General features: G+C 41.7%; 2 protein-coding genes across 7 annotated transcripts in view; both read left to right on the top strand.

The window, feature by feature from the left end:
- LOC120521855 (NACHT, LRR and PYD domains-containing protein 12-like) overlaps window positions 1–17,843 on the top strand; it is a 1,152,437-nt gene that overhangs the window by 1,062,420 nt on the left and 72,174 nt on the right. The window lies entirely within an intron of this gene.
- LOC120521894 (selection and upkeep of intraepithelial T-cells protein 5-like) overlaps window positions 1–17,843 on the top strand; it is a 100,023-nt gene that overhangs the window by 52,993 nt on the left and 29,187 nt on the right. For all 4 annotated transcript variants that reach the window (XM_039743187.1, XM_039743186.1, XM_039743190.1 and 1 more), the window contains one exon: window positions 359–525. In XM_039743187.1, the coding sequence (XP_039599121.1) occupies window positions 359–525 (167 nt within the window). The remainder of the gene's footprint in view (window positions 1–358; window positions 526–17,843) is intronic.

Here is a 17,843-nt window from a genome sequence, read left to right as displayed (position 1 = left end):
GTCAACAGAGCACTGAGGTAAAAGTAGAGGCCAGTTAGGAGACGTGTTAGCCATAGTGGGTCCAGTGTACTGAACAAAGGCCCACAAACATGAGGCCAGCAGAGACACCACAGCAGTGGACAGAAGAGGTGATGGAAACCACAGGGCAGCTTGAGACTGAAGTGCTTTCACTTCTGAGTAGCTGAGTCACTGTAGCTGGAATACGTTGTTTCATTTATCTGTATAAACAGTTGAGTCCATACAGGAATTGTGATTTATATTCATGTACTTGACTATAGGCAGGAATACCAGGCTGACTTTTGACCCCCTGATGTCCACAGCTCCTTCATCACGCTCCTTCTTTCTTTCATCACTGCAGCTTTGACTCTGAAGTTTTCTAAAGTTATTAATGGATTCTCACATGAAGATCTCCTCAAGATCACGGAGTACTACAAGCCCCAGCTGGCCTACGTCATGAACTTTGACCTCAGCAGCATCCTGCATACCCTGGTCACCAAGGGCACTCTTAGCAAAAAGGAGGCAAAGGTAGGCTATCTCCCTGTTACTGGTTTAAACTGGTCTTTGGTCTTGTCCCATTACCAGTTGTCATTAAACAGAATTTCCTTGAGATCAGATTGGTTGTACAGCCAACTTTAAATTGTTCATTTTGACACCATTTAATGCTGAGAGCTATCTAAGATTGTTATTTGACCAGATGTCCAGGTTAATGTCAGTGTCAAATATGGAAGGGAAATTCCCACCAATAGGTGACTTTATGAAGCCGGCAGAGGTGGAGGAGGAGATGTCGATGGTTTGTAGTGCAGGCTGTGAGCATAAGAACATAAGAAAAGTTACAACAGGACATTAGACCCAACACAGCTCAACAAGCCTGAGTCACTTAACTTTCTGATAGTCCACACAATACTAACAGGTTTCCCACTGTGATCGTATGACAAATGCATTTTAAAGTCACAGTTGGGGTCCAGTCATGAATTCCCTTCATAATTTCAAACCCTCCAATCATGTCACCTCTTAACCTTCATTTAGTTAACCTGAAAGCATTCAGTCCCACATCATATCAGCCTCATTAATGGCTTCTGTATCAATGTCTAGCTGTGGGCAGTCAGGAGTACTTTCAAGTTTCAGGCCATGCTATTGTCTTTTCCTTTTTATTATTTTTACATCATATTTGGAGCACTTTTAACATTACCGTATATACTCATGGATACGTTCTCCCACGGATAAGTCGGGCTTGATTTTACTATATAATTTCCAATATTTTATAATGTTGGTTGTATAAGTTGAATGTGGAAAACTCACGCTATTGGTGCAAGAGATTACGATATGCTAATGCCCACCTGAGAGAGTCACCATGGAGCACACTGCTTTGTTTTTTCTCTGTATTGTGCCTACTTGACCACATTGTAATACCCGAACTATTCTGAAGTGACGTTTGCACTGTTTTGTGTTTTTGTATCTCACACCCTCATACACCTTTATTGTAAGAGCATCCCTTATCTACGATGGAGCGTTCGATCAGAAGAAAATATGAAGCTGGTTTTAAATTAAAAGTCATTGAAGTGGCAAAATAAATTGGTAAAAATCAGATGTGTCTGAGAAACTGGTGCAAGAGTGGAGGAAGCAAGATGTAAAAACAAAAAATGTAAGCGTCGTATTTTTGAACGGGCGTATAAGTCGGGTTCTGATTTTATGATTGATTTTTTGAGTTTCAAGACCCGACTTATACGCGAGTACATGCAGTAAGTTATATCAAACTCCATTTGACGCATGTCTGCCTGTGCAGGTCTATTGATTTTGTTTTTCTCTGTCTAATGTATCTGCCATTCCACATCTCATCAGACATGACAAGCTTCTTTTTTAGATTCCTATTGAGGTTATTTATGTAAAATAAAAGGAGCAGCGGCCAGAACTGACACACGATGTACAGCCATTTTAAAATCACCTCAATTTGAAAATGTCTCCGTTTCTATGTTTGAGGTAATTCTGTACCCATCTACTCACGATGTATATATATCATAGCATTTTGTTTTCCTTGTTCATTTCTTCTCCAGATGTTGAGTTATTTCAAACCCCTAAATCCTTCCGGTAGGTTCTTTCCTGCTCCTTTTGCTCACCTCTAGCACTTTGTACTTTTTCCCATTAAACCCAATTTTTCCACCCACTTTTGTATTAGTTTTGTGTCTGCCATTCCTTTGATTTTTAGTGTCTTCTTCAAATTTTACAGGCTTACTAATGATTGTACACTGGAATTTGTGGGATTAACATAAATTAGTAAAAGTAAGGGGGAGTCCAAGGACAGACCCCTGAAGGACCCCACTCTTCTGTACTCCTTGTCTTCTGCCAATTAACCAAGTCAAGATCCAGTTTTGTACAGTAGGTTATCTCGCATGCTAACAACTTCCAGTTTCAACATTTAACGTTGGTATTTGGAATGTCTGGAAAGCTTTTGGAAAGTCACAATAAAATGTTATCATGTGAGTCACATTTGTCGACTCCTGCAGTTGTTCATCTCAAAGGAGTCTCACAGATTAGTTTGCCAGGGTCCTCCTGCCAGCTCTGATTTAGGTGTTTGTTTCCATACGCGTCATCTTCTCGTTTATCTCTGGAGTTGAAGTCGGACTTACTGGTGTATAATCACTGGCATGGACTCCCTTCTTGCAGGTTGGAGCCTTCTGTGCAAATGTCCCGTCCTCAAGTCCTTCTCCATCTCATGTGACCATTGGAATTTGACTCTTAAACGTTTCTACTGGTCATATTACTGTTTGCTTAGCATTTGCGCTGAGGTCTCTCTTCCCATGAGTTTATGTTTTCAGAGAATATTTTGACTTTAGCATCATTTATTATGCTTTCTTTAAAATTACTGTTATTTTTCTCATTTATTATTATTTTTATTAAGCAGTTTTTGACCAAACATAACTGTACTTACTGTATGCATGAGCTGAACTGGCCTGCAGCGGCCCTGAAATGATTCCAGATGTATCAGTGAACACTTGGTGTTTGTTTTGCAAAGAAATACAGAAGTCCTCCTTAACTCCTTTACTTTTATCTGTCAGATAACTCACCCAACTGCAGCTCAATCACAAACACACCATCATCAGAATGAAGTGGTCCACCATGACCCTCATCTTAATGGTGACAGAGGGCGACCATTGACTCAGAGTGTGTGGCTGTAGGGTGAGCTGTGAAGAAGAAAGCGATTCATCATGTGGAGATGGGCTCAGTTCTTCAGAGATGACCACTGATGGTGTGACAGCGCCTTCCTCCAGTGATAGTGAAGCACATGGTGGCTCACAACGCCACTTTCTAAACATGTGTGATGTGACAAGAGTGCTGGGCAGCTCTCAAAGCTGTCATTCACTGGATCTCCAAAGCCCAAGGTAGAGATGAAGAATTTCAATGTGTTAGCCCATCAGACGTGCACAGAAACGTATCAAGCAGCACACACTGAAGTCAAATTACAGGGTGCCGATGAGGACCGAGGTCAGGTATGACAAGCGGCTGACTTTCTCTGCACTTTCCTGTACCTCAACAATCATCCTTTATTGTCACATATACAGTACAGTATGTAAGTATAATGAAATTCTTGCTGATACAACCATCAACTAACAATTACAGTAATGGTGCAATCAAAAGTACAGTAGTGCAACAATACAGAACAATGAAATATAAAAATATTGTGCGATGGCTCACAACATACTGTCTGGAGTACAGAAAATGAAGTAGAACAGGGCAGTGGAATAAAGCGAGCAGTTCTGAGCTTCAGGAAGTGGAGAGCAGCTCAATCATAAAGGACATCCAGTATGGAGATCACAGTAAGCCGCTCACACATAAATGGCAGGCACAATTTGAAAGCCTGGAGCTGAAATGCACTCGTCAGCTAAACCTTTGAAACGCCTTTTGGACAGCAGATCACGAGTTATAGAACAGCTTAGGCCTCAGGTGTTTGCATTTCTATGGACCTCGGCTTCTCTGGCACTTCACGCAGTATTCCTTTTTAAACATCAAGCTGTTCTTTGACAATGTGATTCCCTCGAGTCTCCACACCTGAGCAGAGTGTTGTGGTGGACGAGCCCCTTGTGTTCTCGAGTGATCAGTTGGCAATGCCAGGGCTGAGCACCTCAGACACGGACCGTGCTGCGCCAGTTTCTCTACAGAATAGCAGGTGAGGTTGTTTGGTAGCATCACACGAGGCTCAGGGTCTGCAAACTATTCAAACACAAAGTCTGCTGGTGTTTCGTTTTTCTTTTTTTATTTTTCTATTTACTTATTCAGTGTAATTTTCTTTCTTAGTTTTACCTTCATAGCTGAAAGTGCCTAATATTGTGAAAATCATTCTGTTTCAGAATAATGTTTTTAATTACTTTTCTGTTTCTCTCTCTCTGAAAATTTATCATTTAAGGATCTTAGTCAATACTTTGTAACATTTGACATGGCAGACTCTCACTTTTTTTCTTGAGTTTCACTCCAATGTCATCATTTGAAGCTTTGACCTGACATACTCTCTCCGTTTGCTCAGGTAGTTCTGCTTAAAATGTTTAATGTCCTTCATAGTAATATACATAAAGCCATAGAAATAGTTCAACCGTGTTTATAATCAAATTGTCAGTGAATTAAAAAGAGTAAAAAAAGAGCAGTTCTCATTTGAAACATAATCTGAATGAATAATTTGAATACACAATGGGCGGTCGGAAAATCAAGAGTCCACCTTATGAGAAGGATTTAGGAGTCATAGTGGACTCTAAGCTATCAACTTCCCAACAGTGTTCAGAAGCCATTAAGAAGCCTAACAGAATGTCAGGTTATATAGCGCCTTGATGTGTGGAGTACAAGTCACAGGAGGTTCTGCTCAACCTTTATAACACACTGGTGAGGCCTCATCTTGAGTACTGTGTGCAGTTTTGGTCTCCAGGCTACAAAAAGGACATAACAGCACAAGAAAAGGTCCAGAGAAGAGCGACTAGGCTGATTCAGGGCTACAGGGGTTGAATTATGAGGAAAGATTAAAAGAGCTGAGCCTTTACAGTTTAAGCAAAAGAAGATTAAGAGGTGACATGATTGAAGTGTTTAAAATTATGAAGGGAATTAGTCCAGTGGATCGAGACTTGTATTTTAAAATGAGCTCATCAAGAACACGGGGACACAGTTGGAAACTTGTTAAGGGTAAATTTTGCACAAACATTAGGAAGTTTTTCTTTACACAAAGAACGATAGACACTTGGAATAAGCTACCAAGTAGTGTGGTAGACAGTAAGACGTTAGGGACTTTCAAAACTCGACTTGATGTTTTCTTGGAGGAAATAAGTGGATAGGACTGGCCAGCTTTGTTGGGCTGAATGGCCTGTTCTCGTCTGGAGTGTTCTAATGTTCTAATTTCATAAATCTTACTGGTTTGACAGAGATGCATTGAGTCAATGTGTGTAACACAAAACCTAACCTCAGTGTACTTAGTGCGTCAGGAGCCAAGTATGTATCTCTACAGCCCGGAGCCTCCACCCTGGAGCTCCACATAGGTGGGGTACACTCCAGTGGTCGCTGATAGAGTCTGCGCTCAGTTATACTGCTGTACAGTTTAGGGCAGTGGGAGGATTGTTATCTGACTCAAATAATGACGACTGGCCAGTAATCCAAATGACATAAACATGCAGTCCAATGGGCAGGACTCCTCCAGCTCAACTCCACCTACTTGGAGCTCCAAGGTGGAGGCTCCAGGCTGCCGAGATACATACTTGTTGTCCTGCCTTCATTCCCATTTGTAATTCCATACCTCCCAAGCCAATCGGTCCGTCTGGTAGGTGGTGGGGGTGCGGAATGAGATCCAGTGGGCTTGAACATCACAAATGTTTCAGCTGTAGAACATTTGCTTGATAACGCTGGTCGATGAAAAGTTTTACCACTTTGTTGAGACCTGCAAGCGGTAAATTTTATCTCGTTAAAAGTTTGTTAAATAAATAAAGACAGTTAACGTGGTCAATTGTGATTTATACATTAGCATAATCATCTGTGGGCGGCATGGTGGCGCAGTGGTAGTGCTGCTGCCTCACAGTTAGGAGACCCGGGTTCGCTTCCCGGGTCCTCCCTGTGTGGAGTTTGCATGTTCTCCCCGTGTCTGCGTGGGTTTCCTCCGGGCGCTCTGATTTCCTCCCACAATCCAAAGACATGCAGGTTAGGTGGATTGGTGGTTCTAAATTGGCCCTGGTGTGTGTGTGTGTCCTGCGGTGGGTTGGCACCCTGCCCAGGATTGGTTCCTGCCCTGTGTTGGCTGGGATTGGCTCTGGCAGACCCCCGTGACCCTGTATTTGGATTCAGCGGGTTAGAAAATGGATGGATGGATAATCATCTGTGTGGATTGTGGTAAAAGCCCACTAATATTAGTTAAAAACCACAGAATTACTTCATGTGCATTTATTTTGTAGACTGGTGTCTTAGCTAATTAATCTGATTCAAGAGACGGAGTTCAGTGCCTGATAACCTGAAAAAAACAATGAAATAAGTCACCCCAGTAAATGAATGTATTGTTAAAATGTTTACAGCAGACTCAGCTTAGTCATCATAGACACGTTTTTACATTATCATGATATGCTCAATGCAAGTTCTCTTCTATTATTAATCTTTATATGTATTTCCGGCGCCGCATCCAAGTGGCAGCCTTTTCCAGCAGCTCCGTATATGACTTTATCTTTTTACCTTTTTTTCTCTATTTTTCTCTATTTCACTGATCACTTCTACCACTTTCTTTTATGTGGAATTGCTCCCTGGACACTTTTTACTACATGACATGGATTTTTACACTCCGAGAATCGCCTATTCAAGTAGTCAGCTTAAAGCACTGAGAAGAAATGCTTATGCCGGTGTGGTTCCTTATTTACCTGACGAGGTAAGAAGGCGATATCGGGCAGCCGAGCGCAAAGATAAAAGAAAAGATTAAATTGAGACAACTTGAGAGAGAAAGGCGTTATAAACCGTCGGTGCCTTCTGTGATCCTGGGAAATGTAAACTCACTACAAAATAAGATCGACGAACTGGCTGTGCTGGTGAAAAATGTCAGAACCTACAGAGAATGCAGCTTGCTGTGTTTTAGTGAAACGTGGCTAACGACTACCATCCCAGATGATAACGTGGAGCTACCCGGTTTAGCACAGTTAGAGCGGACAGAGACGCAAGTACCTGTGGAAGAAGAAAGGAGGAGGACTCAGTCTCTATGTCAATACAAGGTGGTGCAACTCAGGACATGTAAACGTTAAAATCTCCACTTGCTGCAGGGACATCGAACTGTTGGCCGTAAGTCTGCGCCCCTATTACTTGCCCAGAGAGTTTGGATACGTGATTGTTGTTATTGTTTACATCCCCTCAAGCGAACGCGAGATGGCGAGTGACATCATCCATTCCGCAGTTGCTAAGTTACAAACGCAGCACCCTGAGGCACTTGTGCTAATCGCTGGAGACTTTAACCATGTAACGCTGGACAAAACATTACCTGCCTTCTCCCAGTATGTGGATTGTAACACTCGGGGAAACAGGACTATTGACCTACTGTATGCAAACGTTAAAGACGCATACAGCGCCACCCCGCTGCCTGCGCTTGGGAAAGCAGATCATAACCTGGTTCTGCTTCAGCCTCAATACAAACCAAGAGTGAGGGCGCTACCTACAACACACGCTCATTCAGGAAGTGGTCCCTGAGGCAGAGCAGGCTCTGAGAGACTGCTTTGGAACTACAGACTGGGATATATTGCTGGGTCACATAGTGAGAACATTGAAGAGGCTGTTGAATGCACAACTGATTACATCAACTTCTGTATGGACATTGTAGTTCCAGTAAGAACAGTACGCTGCTATGCTAACAACAAGCCATGGGTTACAAGTGACATCAAGGGCCTTTTGAACCAGAAGAAAAGGGCTTTTAAAGGTGGTGATCAGCATGAGCTCAAGCGTGCAGAAGGAACTCCGAGTCCAGCTCAGGGCGCGAAAGAGCAGTACAGGAGAAAGCTGGAGCAGAAGTTGCAGAACAACAGCATGAAGGAAGTGTGGGATGGGATGAAGATTATCACTGGCTGCAGCTCAAGCGGTGCCGCCATCGAGACAGACGTGGAGAGAGCAAACCAAATGAACAACTTCTTTAATAGGTTTGATCACAGTAACCCACTCTCACCTCGAGTACTGCATCCTCCAACCATCCTTCTGCTGATACCAGCATAGGTGAGACATCCCCACCCACAATTACAGCAGCCCAGGTGAGCAGAGAGCTGAAAAGACTTTGTGCCAGCAAAGCAGCGGGTCCAGATGGTGTATCGCCACGACTGCTGAAGGCCTGTGCATTGGAACTGGGGAGTCCTCTACAGCGCATCTTCAACCTGAGCCTGGAACAGGGAGAGTCCCAAGGCTTTGGAAAACATCTTGTATCACCCTGTCCCAAAGGTATCACGTCCTAGTGAGCTGAATGACTTCCGCCTGTTGCTCTGACGTCACATCTGATGAAGACCATGGAGCGGCTGCTGCTTCACCACCTGAGGCCACAGGTCCGCCACGCCTCGACCCTCTGCAGTTCGCATACCAGGAGAAGGTGGGAGCGGAGGATGCCATCATCTATATGCTACACCGATCCCTCTCCCACCTGGACAGAGGCAGTGGTGCTGTAAGAATTATGTTTCTGGACTTCTCTAGCGCCTTCAACACCATCCAACCTCTGCTCCTTAGAGACAAGCTGACTGAGATGGGAGTAGACTCACACCTGGTGGCATGGATCGTGAACTATCTTACAGACAGACCTCAATATGTGAGTCTTGGGAACTGCAGGTCTGACATTGTGTTCAGCAATACAGGGGCGCTGCAGGGGACTGTACTTTCTCCGGTCCTGTTCAATCTATATACATCAGACTTCCAATATGACTCGAGTCCTGCCACGTGCAAAAGTTCACTGATGACACTGCTATTGTGGGCTGCATCAGGTGTGGGCAGGAGGAGGAGTACAGAAAGTTAATCAAAGACTTTGTTAAATGGTGCGACTCAAACCACTTACACCTTAACACCAGCAAGACCAAGGAGCTGGTGGTGAATTTTAGGAGGCCTAGGCCCCTCATGGACCCTGTGATCATCAGAGGTGACTGTGTGCAGAGGGTGCAGACCTATAAATATCTGGGAGTGCAGCTGGATGACAAATTGGACTGGACTGCCAATACTGATGCTCTATGTAAGAAAGGTCAGAGCAGACTATACTTTCTGAGAAGGTTGGCATCCTTCAACATCTGCAGTAAGATACTGCAGATGTTCTACCAGACAGTTGTGGCGAGGGCCCTCTTCTACGCAGTGGTGTGCTGGGGTGGCAGCATAAAGATTGAAGGCTTTTAAGTTACCCACTGATTCTTTTTTTTATGACAAATGTTAAAGGCTGCATGAACTTACACTATTCAGGAGCAGTCAGATCATGAATCATAATGATTGCTTATCTACAGTATAATTTAGCACTTTGCCACTTGAACAATAATGGTCATTTTCATATTAATGTGTGTTTCTACTTGGAGTTCTTGATGTTGATGCTGAGGTATCTCTTAATTCTCTCCTTTGGTGGTTGTGCTGTGCGCCGATATGTTCATTGAGGTTTGTGAGAAATTTTTATGTTATTATCTGGCTGACACTTTATCATCACTGACACTAGTAGCCTATGGCGTTGTGTAACACGCTGTCTCTTCCTCATTCCGTCACATGCCTGATCTTCCACAGCTCCCTCCATGTAGCTGCTCTTTTGCTCTGCCAGCCTGCACCTTCACGCTGCTGTTTGCTCCTCACTTGGGGTCAGAGACAACACCATCGGAGATCACTTCATTAAGTCCATGAGCTGATCCAAACCCAAACTAGGATCCCCTCCAAAACACATGTGATGAGCACATACCCAGGGCCATGGATTTAAGCAGAGGAGCAAGTCTCACAAACTCTGCTCTTCATCATCATCATCATCTCCCTCCCTCTCTCTTTCGCACACACACACACACACACTCACCCTCTGCATGGCTTCTCAGGATGGTTCCACACCTTCTAAGATCATCCAAAGTCTGGATGGCCTCACCAAAAGTGTATTGCCAAAAGCACCACTCCTCATGTCACCTCCTAATCTCTGAGTTGTTCATCTTCTTCAGTCTTTCCTCATCAGATGCTCTCCTGGGTCCCGAATCAGCCTAGCTGCCCACCTCTGGACTTCCTCTAGTGCTGCTTTGTCTTTTTTGTAGTATGGAGACATAAACAGCACACAGTACTCCAGATGAAGCCTTTAAATTCTTCCTAGCCTTGTTTAGTTTTATTGTATGATTGTTCATATTGTTTTTTTAATAGTTATTTATTTTTATTTTCATGATGATGATGATGTCATCACAATGCCATTGTGTGGTGATATTGTCCCAGCAGGCCTCACTGTTTTAGACACCACTCCACAGTTACAGTCATATTGTTTGTTGCAGTCGCCACCATTGGCAGTCATGTGTTGCTGGAATTATTACATGTGACAAATTCATAAAGCCAGTTCAGGATGGGAGGAATGCCTCTATGGATACGAGTCACTGAGTACATGGAAGGAGGTGACTGACTTACAGATGATGGTGACACTTCTTAAATACACTTGTCAAATACAGAAGTACATGATTAGCTTCATTTCTCATGTCCTTGCTAGTTACTGATAGACAGACCCTCAGAGTCAGGATTCTGCTACCCTTGACTGTACTCGTTCTTTTATCACTGCTTGTCCTTGTTGAGAAGTTAACACAGCAAAATAGAGACATTTACCCACATAAGTACAATACAAATTGGCCATTTATTCTTCCACAATAGGCATATGCAGGGTGCTTTTCAGTCCAAACTGTCTCAAGTCATCAGTGTTTAGAAAATGACCACAGTGACATTCAGACATGAGGTGACTGCAGCAGATCCTTCATAAGTGACAATGCATTCATTCCAAGTGTGTCTTCATGGTCACTGAGCAGAGAAAGAGAACAGAAAACACTGAGTTACTGAGTCATGAGATCTTGTAGATCAATATACAGTAGATATCATCACCAAGATGTCCTTATCATCCAACAAGAATGATTGCAGACTTTTAATATATCTGGACATATGAAAGGTGGTCTTCATTTAAGCAGTATCTATAGATAAGGGTGACAAAAGACAACAAACATCAGGCCACATTTACATTTTGTAGTCCATTTTATACTTTAAAGAAACATAAATGCAAATTTCACATGTGGTAAAGGTGTAGCCTTACAATTCTCAATACCTCAGATATCTCAAACTAGAATGAGGCACAAATGATCAGAGCATCATTGTAGAGGATTTAAACCTTAGATCTTTAGTTTGTTGTTGGAAGTGTGTGTTATCCCATGTCAAGACTGAAGAGCTCACATGATACGCTGAGATAGAAGGTTCTAGATTCCTATGAGTCAACAAAGATATTTAACACTAGAATTACCAGAGCCACCCACCTTAAATTGCTTCCTCAATCCCTTCACACCTCTCCGCCAGCGTCCTTTGTCCTCTAAATGTGCTGATAAAGAGAAGCTGGGAGCAGCTGGCTATTCCATCCCCCCACCAATTTAGAATGTGCACGAACTTCTCTCAGCTCATGCCTTGATTGAGTATCTGGGAGTGAAGTGGAGTTTTAGAGTGGAAATAATAGATCGTTGTTTGGAACACACGCATTTCATGTCTGTTCCGTTTCTACAGTAATCTGTGTAAACACATTGTCAAAACAGAAACGTTTTTTATATTCTAGTAGTAGATGACAAAATGTAGGCATAAACTATATAATGTATGAAGCCTGAAGTCCAAATAACAAAGAAACATTTTCACAAAAGGTTCAAATATAACACAATTGCACTTTTATTCAAAAATATAACTGCAGAAACAAAAAGCCGCCTTAACATGCGACATTGAGAGCCATTTATTATAACTTCCTCTTTGGTGCAATAGAATCAGTTCCCGCCTTGGAATCAAAAGGTCGTGAGTTTGATCCTGCACCACTCCATTTTGGGAAGTAAACTGCTCTTAGTCTTACTATTTTAGAATAAAAGCATACATTTGATTTCAGTCTGTAACAGCCGGTGCAATTTATGATCCTTGTAAAGGTTAGTTTTTTTTTTTTATTATTCACTTTTCATTCTCTCAGTCGCGTTCAGAATCAATCCATACAACCCCATCTGGCACGGCTGTTTTCACTAAAGACGCGCTATAGCTCTGCAGTGTACCACGATGCATACTAACGCCAAACCCCCCCCCAGGTTTCTGACACACAAACGCTGGCGAAGCTGCCTTCTTCGTATCTCACCGTCACTTGATTTTCTTTTTTTTCAGTTTTATTGAGTGTTCCTGCCAGTCCCCGCATGTTGCTGTATGCTGTTTCTTTTGTACTCCAGGACATGCAGAGGAAAGAATAGTAAAGAGCAGTAACTTCGGCGCTATATGCAATCATCAGACACTCCCCATCTGCCCGTGTCACTCAAACACAGGAACATATATTGGTGTAAAAGTATAACAAAAGTGCATACTGCATACTTTATTCAAGTGCACTTTTTCCATTGCCTTTTCCTGTAAGAAGCAATGTACACACTTCTCTCTATGCTGTGGTTTCTATTACACACCTGAAAGAAAGAGACAATACATGTGAAAATATAATCGCACTAATGCAATATTATTTGAAAACAAACAGCGTCAGATCGGGTGTGAATTTATGCAGGAACTGGAAATTCTCTGATGCGGGACCTTCACCCAGGGAAGAAAGTACAGTGTCAGGTGCTCATTCAGTGTAATAGAAACCATAGCACAGAGAGGTGTGTACACGGCAACAAGTACACGTGTCGTAAATGTAGGAAGGACGGTCCTTGGGTGTGTGGGAACTGTTAATATTTGAATGTGATGATTTTATATTGCACGGAATGAAAATCTGCACTTCTTAGCATTGCACCATGCAAGCTGTCGTATCAATCGCCTACTGTAACTTGCTTTCTTTTTTCTTTGGTTATACAGGTAGTTTTGAATAAAAGTGCACTTGTTTTGTTTGCGAAATGAAGTGTCTGTGTGCACTTTTTGTGGCATTACACGTGTATTTTTTAAACATGCCCGTTTGAGCATGCTCAAACACAGGAACATATGTTGGTGTAAAAGTATAACAAAACAACGGGCAGATGGGGAGTGTCTGATGATTGCATATAGCGCCGAACTTACTGCTCTTTACCATTCTCTCCTCTGCATGCCCTGGAGTACAAAAGAAACAGAATACAGACAACAACAACAACAACATTTATTTCTATAGCACATTTTCATACAAACAGTAGCTCAAAGTGCTTTACATATTAAAGAATAGAAAGATAAAAGACACAATAAGAAAACAAAATAAATCAACATTAATTAACATCGAATAAGAGTAAGGTTCAATGGCCAGGGGGGACAGAAAAAAACAAAAAAACTCCAGACGGCTGGAGAAAAATAAAATCTGTAGGGATTCCAGACCATGAGACCGCCAAGTCCCCTCTGGGCATTCTACCTAACATAAATGAAACAGTCCTCTTTGGATTTAGGGTTCTCATGGAAGGGCTTGATGAAGATGGTCACATAGACTTCTGCCTTTTAATCCGTCCATCATTGTTGGAGCATCATGAAGCTTTGAGTAGGTGGAGGTGGCGCAGGCCACCACCACAAAGAAACCGGAAAAAGAAACAGAAGAGAGAGTAGGGGTCAGTACGGATTTTAGATCCACCATGAATAGTTATTATGAGGAAATTGAACATATAGAGTATCAGGATTAAGTTAAATTAAGTTAAAGTGAAGTTATAAAAAGGCCATGTTAAAGTAATGTGTTTTCAGCAGTGTTTTAAAGTGCTCTGCTGTATCAGCCTGGTGAATTCCTATTGGCAGGCTATTCCAGATTTTAGGTGCATAGCAGCAGAAGGCCGCCTCACCACTTCTTTTAAGTTTTGTTCTTGGAATTCTAAGGAGACACTCATTTGAAGATCTGAGGTTATGATTTGGAATATAACGTGTCAGAAATTCTGATATATAAGATGGAGCGAGATTATTTAAGGCTTTATAAACCATAAACAGAATTTTAAAGTCAATTCTGAATGACACAGGTAACCAGTGTAGTTACATTAAAACTGGAGAAATGTGCTCGGATTTTCTTTTCCTAGTTAGGATTCTAGCAGCTGCATTCTGCACTCGTTGCAAATGATTTATGTCTTTTTTGGGTAGTCCTGAGAGGAGTGCGTTACAGTAATCTAGTCGACTGAAAACAAACGCGTGAACTAATTTCTCAGCATCTTTCAGTGATATAAGCGGTCTAACTTTACTTATGTTTCTTAAGTGAAAAAATGCTGTCCTAATGATCTGATTAATATGTGATTTAAAATTCAGATTACAGTCAACAATCACCCCTAAGCTTTTTACCTCCGTCTTGACTTTTAATTCTAATGTATCCAGTTTATTTCTAATAGCCTCATTGTATCCATTATTGCTGATCACTAAGATTTCAGTTTTCTCTTTATTTAACTTGAGAAAGTTACTATTCATCCATTCTGAGATACTAGTCAGACATTCTGTTAGTGAATCAAGAGAATCAGGGTCATCAGGTGCTATTGATAAGTACAGCTGTGTGTCATCAGCATAGCTGTGGTAACTCACGTTGTAACCTGAGATAATCTGACCTAACGGAAGCATGTAGATTGAGAAGAGCAGCAGACCCAGGATAGAGCCTTGTGGAACACCATATCGGATATCATGTGTCTTTGAGTTGTAATTCCCACAACTAACAAAAAATTTTCTGCCTGTCAGGTAGGATTCAAACCAATTTAAGACCCTGCCAGAGAGGCCCACCCATTGACTAAGGTGATTTCTAAGAATGTTGTGATCAATGGTGTCAAATGCAGCACTCAGATCTAAGAGGATGAGAACAGATAAATGGCCTCGATCTGCATTTACCCGCAAGTCATTTACTACTTTAACGAGTGCAGTTTCTGTGCTGTGATTTGTTCTAAAACCCGACTGAAACTTATCAAGAATAGCAGGTTTATTGAGGTGGTCATTTAACTGCATAATGACTACCTTCTCTAGAACTTTACTTAAGAAAGGCAGGTTAGAGATCGGTCTAAAATTTTCAAGAGCCGAGGGGTCAAGATTATGTTTCTTAAGAAGGGGTTTAACTACAGCAGTCTTAAGACAGTCTGGGAAGACCCCCGTATCTAATGACGAATTTACTATGTCAAGAACATTGTCAATTAGCACGCCTGATACTTCTTTGAAAAACCTTGTTGGTATTGGGTCAAGGACGCAGGTGGAGGATTTTAATTGAGAGATTATTTTCTTTAAATCAGGTAAATCTATCCTAGTGAAAGAGTTTAATTTGTTTATAACAGGATGCTGGGGTTTAGGAGGATCCTTAGTGTTGGAGGGATATACTATCCATCCATCCATTTTCTAACCCGCTGAATCCGAATACAGGGTCACGGGCGTCTGCTGGAGCCAATCCCAGCCAACACAATGCACAAGGCAGGAACCAATCCTGGGCAGGGTGCCAACCCACCGCAGGGGATATACTATGTTATTTCTAATATCATTAATTTTCTGATTGAAAAATACAGCGATAGCCTCACAGGTTTTACTGGAAGAACTTTGGAGGCATTCCTTTGAGTTACCTGGTTTAGTAGGCGATCAATTGTAGAGAATAAGACTCTGGGATTACTAGCATTGTTATTTATAATTTTGGAGAAATAGCAGCGCCTCTCAAGACGGACAGTGTTATTGTATTCTGTTATTTTGACTTTTAATATTTCATAGTAGATAGTAAGTTTACTCTTCCTCCATTGACACTCAGCTCTACGACATGTTCTCTTTAAATCAGACACTCTTTGGGTCTTCCATGGTATACCAATGCTAGAAGATTTTTTAACTGTCTTTTCAGGTGCAACTCTGTCAACAGCAGCTCTCACTTTAGTATTAAATCTTTCCACCTTACTATTTACATTGTTCTCGCTATTATAGTTGGCACTATAAACGGACTGATTGCTTAGAATGTTTGTAAGTTTTAAAGCTGCTGCCGAGTCAAAGAAGCGTTTTTTAACAATATGCTTCTCATGAGTGTTTTTTATCATTATTTCTATATTAAAAAGTAGAAGAAAATGGTCTGATAGATGAATATCAATGATCTGTTTTATATCAACTTTCAGTCCTTTAGTAATCACTAAGTCTAACGTATGACCTGCTTTATGTGTAGGCTGATTTACGAGTTGTCTCAAATCAAAAGAATCCAGGAGATTCATAAATTCTTTTACTTTTAGATCACACTGATTATCTATATGAAAATTAAAGTCGCCAACTATTATTAGTGTGTCATAGTTAGTAATTAAAATTGACATTAAGTCAGAGAATTCCTCAAAAAAAGACGTGTTATATTTAGGAGGTCTATACACGGATAACGGATATACACGCGCTATAGCTCTGTGTTGTACCACGATGAATACTAACGCACCCCCCCAAAGGGTTCTGACACACAAACGCTGGCGAAGCTGCCTTCTTCTTATCTCACCGTCACTTGATTTTCTTTTTATTCAGTTTTATTGAGTGTTCCTGCCAGTCCCCGCATGTTGCTGTATGCTGTTTCTTTTGTACTCCAGGACATGCAGAGGAGAGAATGGTAAAGAGCAGTAACTTCGGCGCTATATGCAATCAACAGACACTCCCCATCTGCCTGTTGTTTTGTTATACTTTTCAGTACTTTTTATACTGCTCAAACGGGCATGCTCAAAAAATACACGTGTAATGCCACGAAAAGTGCACGCAGACACTTCATTTCGCAAACAAAACAAGTGCACTTTTATTCAAGACTACCTGTATAACCGAAGAAAAAAGAAAGCAAGTTACAGTAGGCGATTGATAAGACAGCTTGCACGGTGCAATGCTAAGAAGTGCTGATTTTCATTCCGTGCTATATAAAATCATCACATTCAAACATTAACAGTTCCCACATACCCAAGGACCGTCCTTCCTACATTTACGACACGTGTACTTGTTGCCGTGTACACACCTCTCTGTGCTATGGTTTCTATTACACTGAATGAGCACCTGACACTGTACTTTCTTCCCTGGGGAAGGTCCCGCATCAGAGAATTTCCAGTTCCTGCATAAATTCACACCCGATCTGACGCTGTTCGTTTTCAAATAATATTGCATTAGTTACTTTTCGTGGCATTACACGTGTATTTTTTGAGCGTGCCCGTTTGAGCATGCTCAAACACAGGAACAAATGTTGGTGTAAAAGTATAACAAAACAACGGGCAGATGGGGAGTGTCTGATGATTGCATATAGCACTGAAGTTACTGCTCTTTACCATTCTCTCCTCTGCATGTCCTGGAGTACAAAAGAAACAGCATACAGCAACATGCGGGGACTGGCAGGAACACTCAATAAAACTGAATAAAAAGAAAATCAAGTGACGGTGAGATACGAAAAAGGCAGCTTCGCCAGCGTCTGTGTGTCAGCAACCTGGGAGGGCGGGGGATGGCGTTAGTATGCATCGTGGTACACTGCAGAGCTATAGCGCGTCTTTAGTGAAAACAGCCGTGTCAGATGGGGTTGTATGGATTGATTCTGAACGCGACTGAGAGAATGAAAAGTGAATAATAAAAAAAAAAGGCTAACCTTTACAAGGATCATAAATTGCACCGGCTGTTACAGCCCGAAATCAAATGTATGCTTTTATTCTAAAATAGTAAGACTAAGAGCAGTTTACTTCTCAAAACGGAGTGATGCAGCATCAAACTCGTGACCTTTTGATTCCCAAACGGGGGCTAAGTCTATTGAACTACGGAGGCAGTTA

The sequence above is a fragment of the Polypterus senegalus genome, chromosome 2 (genome assembly GCF_016835505.1).
Source record: "Polypterus senegalus isolate Bchr_013 chromosome 2, ASM1683550v1, whole genome shotgun sequence".
NCBI classification, from domain to species: Eukaryota; Metazoa; Chordata; class Cladistia; order Polypteriformes; family Polypteridae; genus Polypterus; species Polypterus senegalus.
Note: the sequence above shows the minus strand (reverse complement) of the source record. Positions and strands in the feature narration are given on the sequence as shown.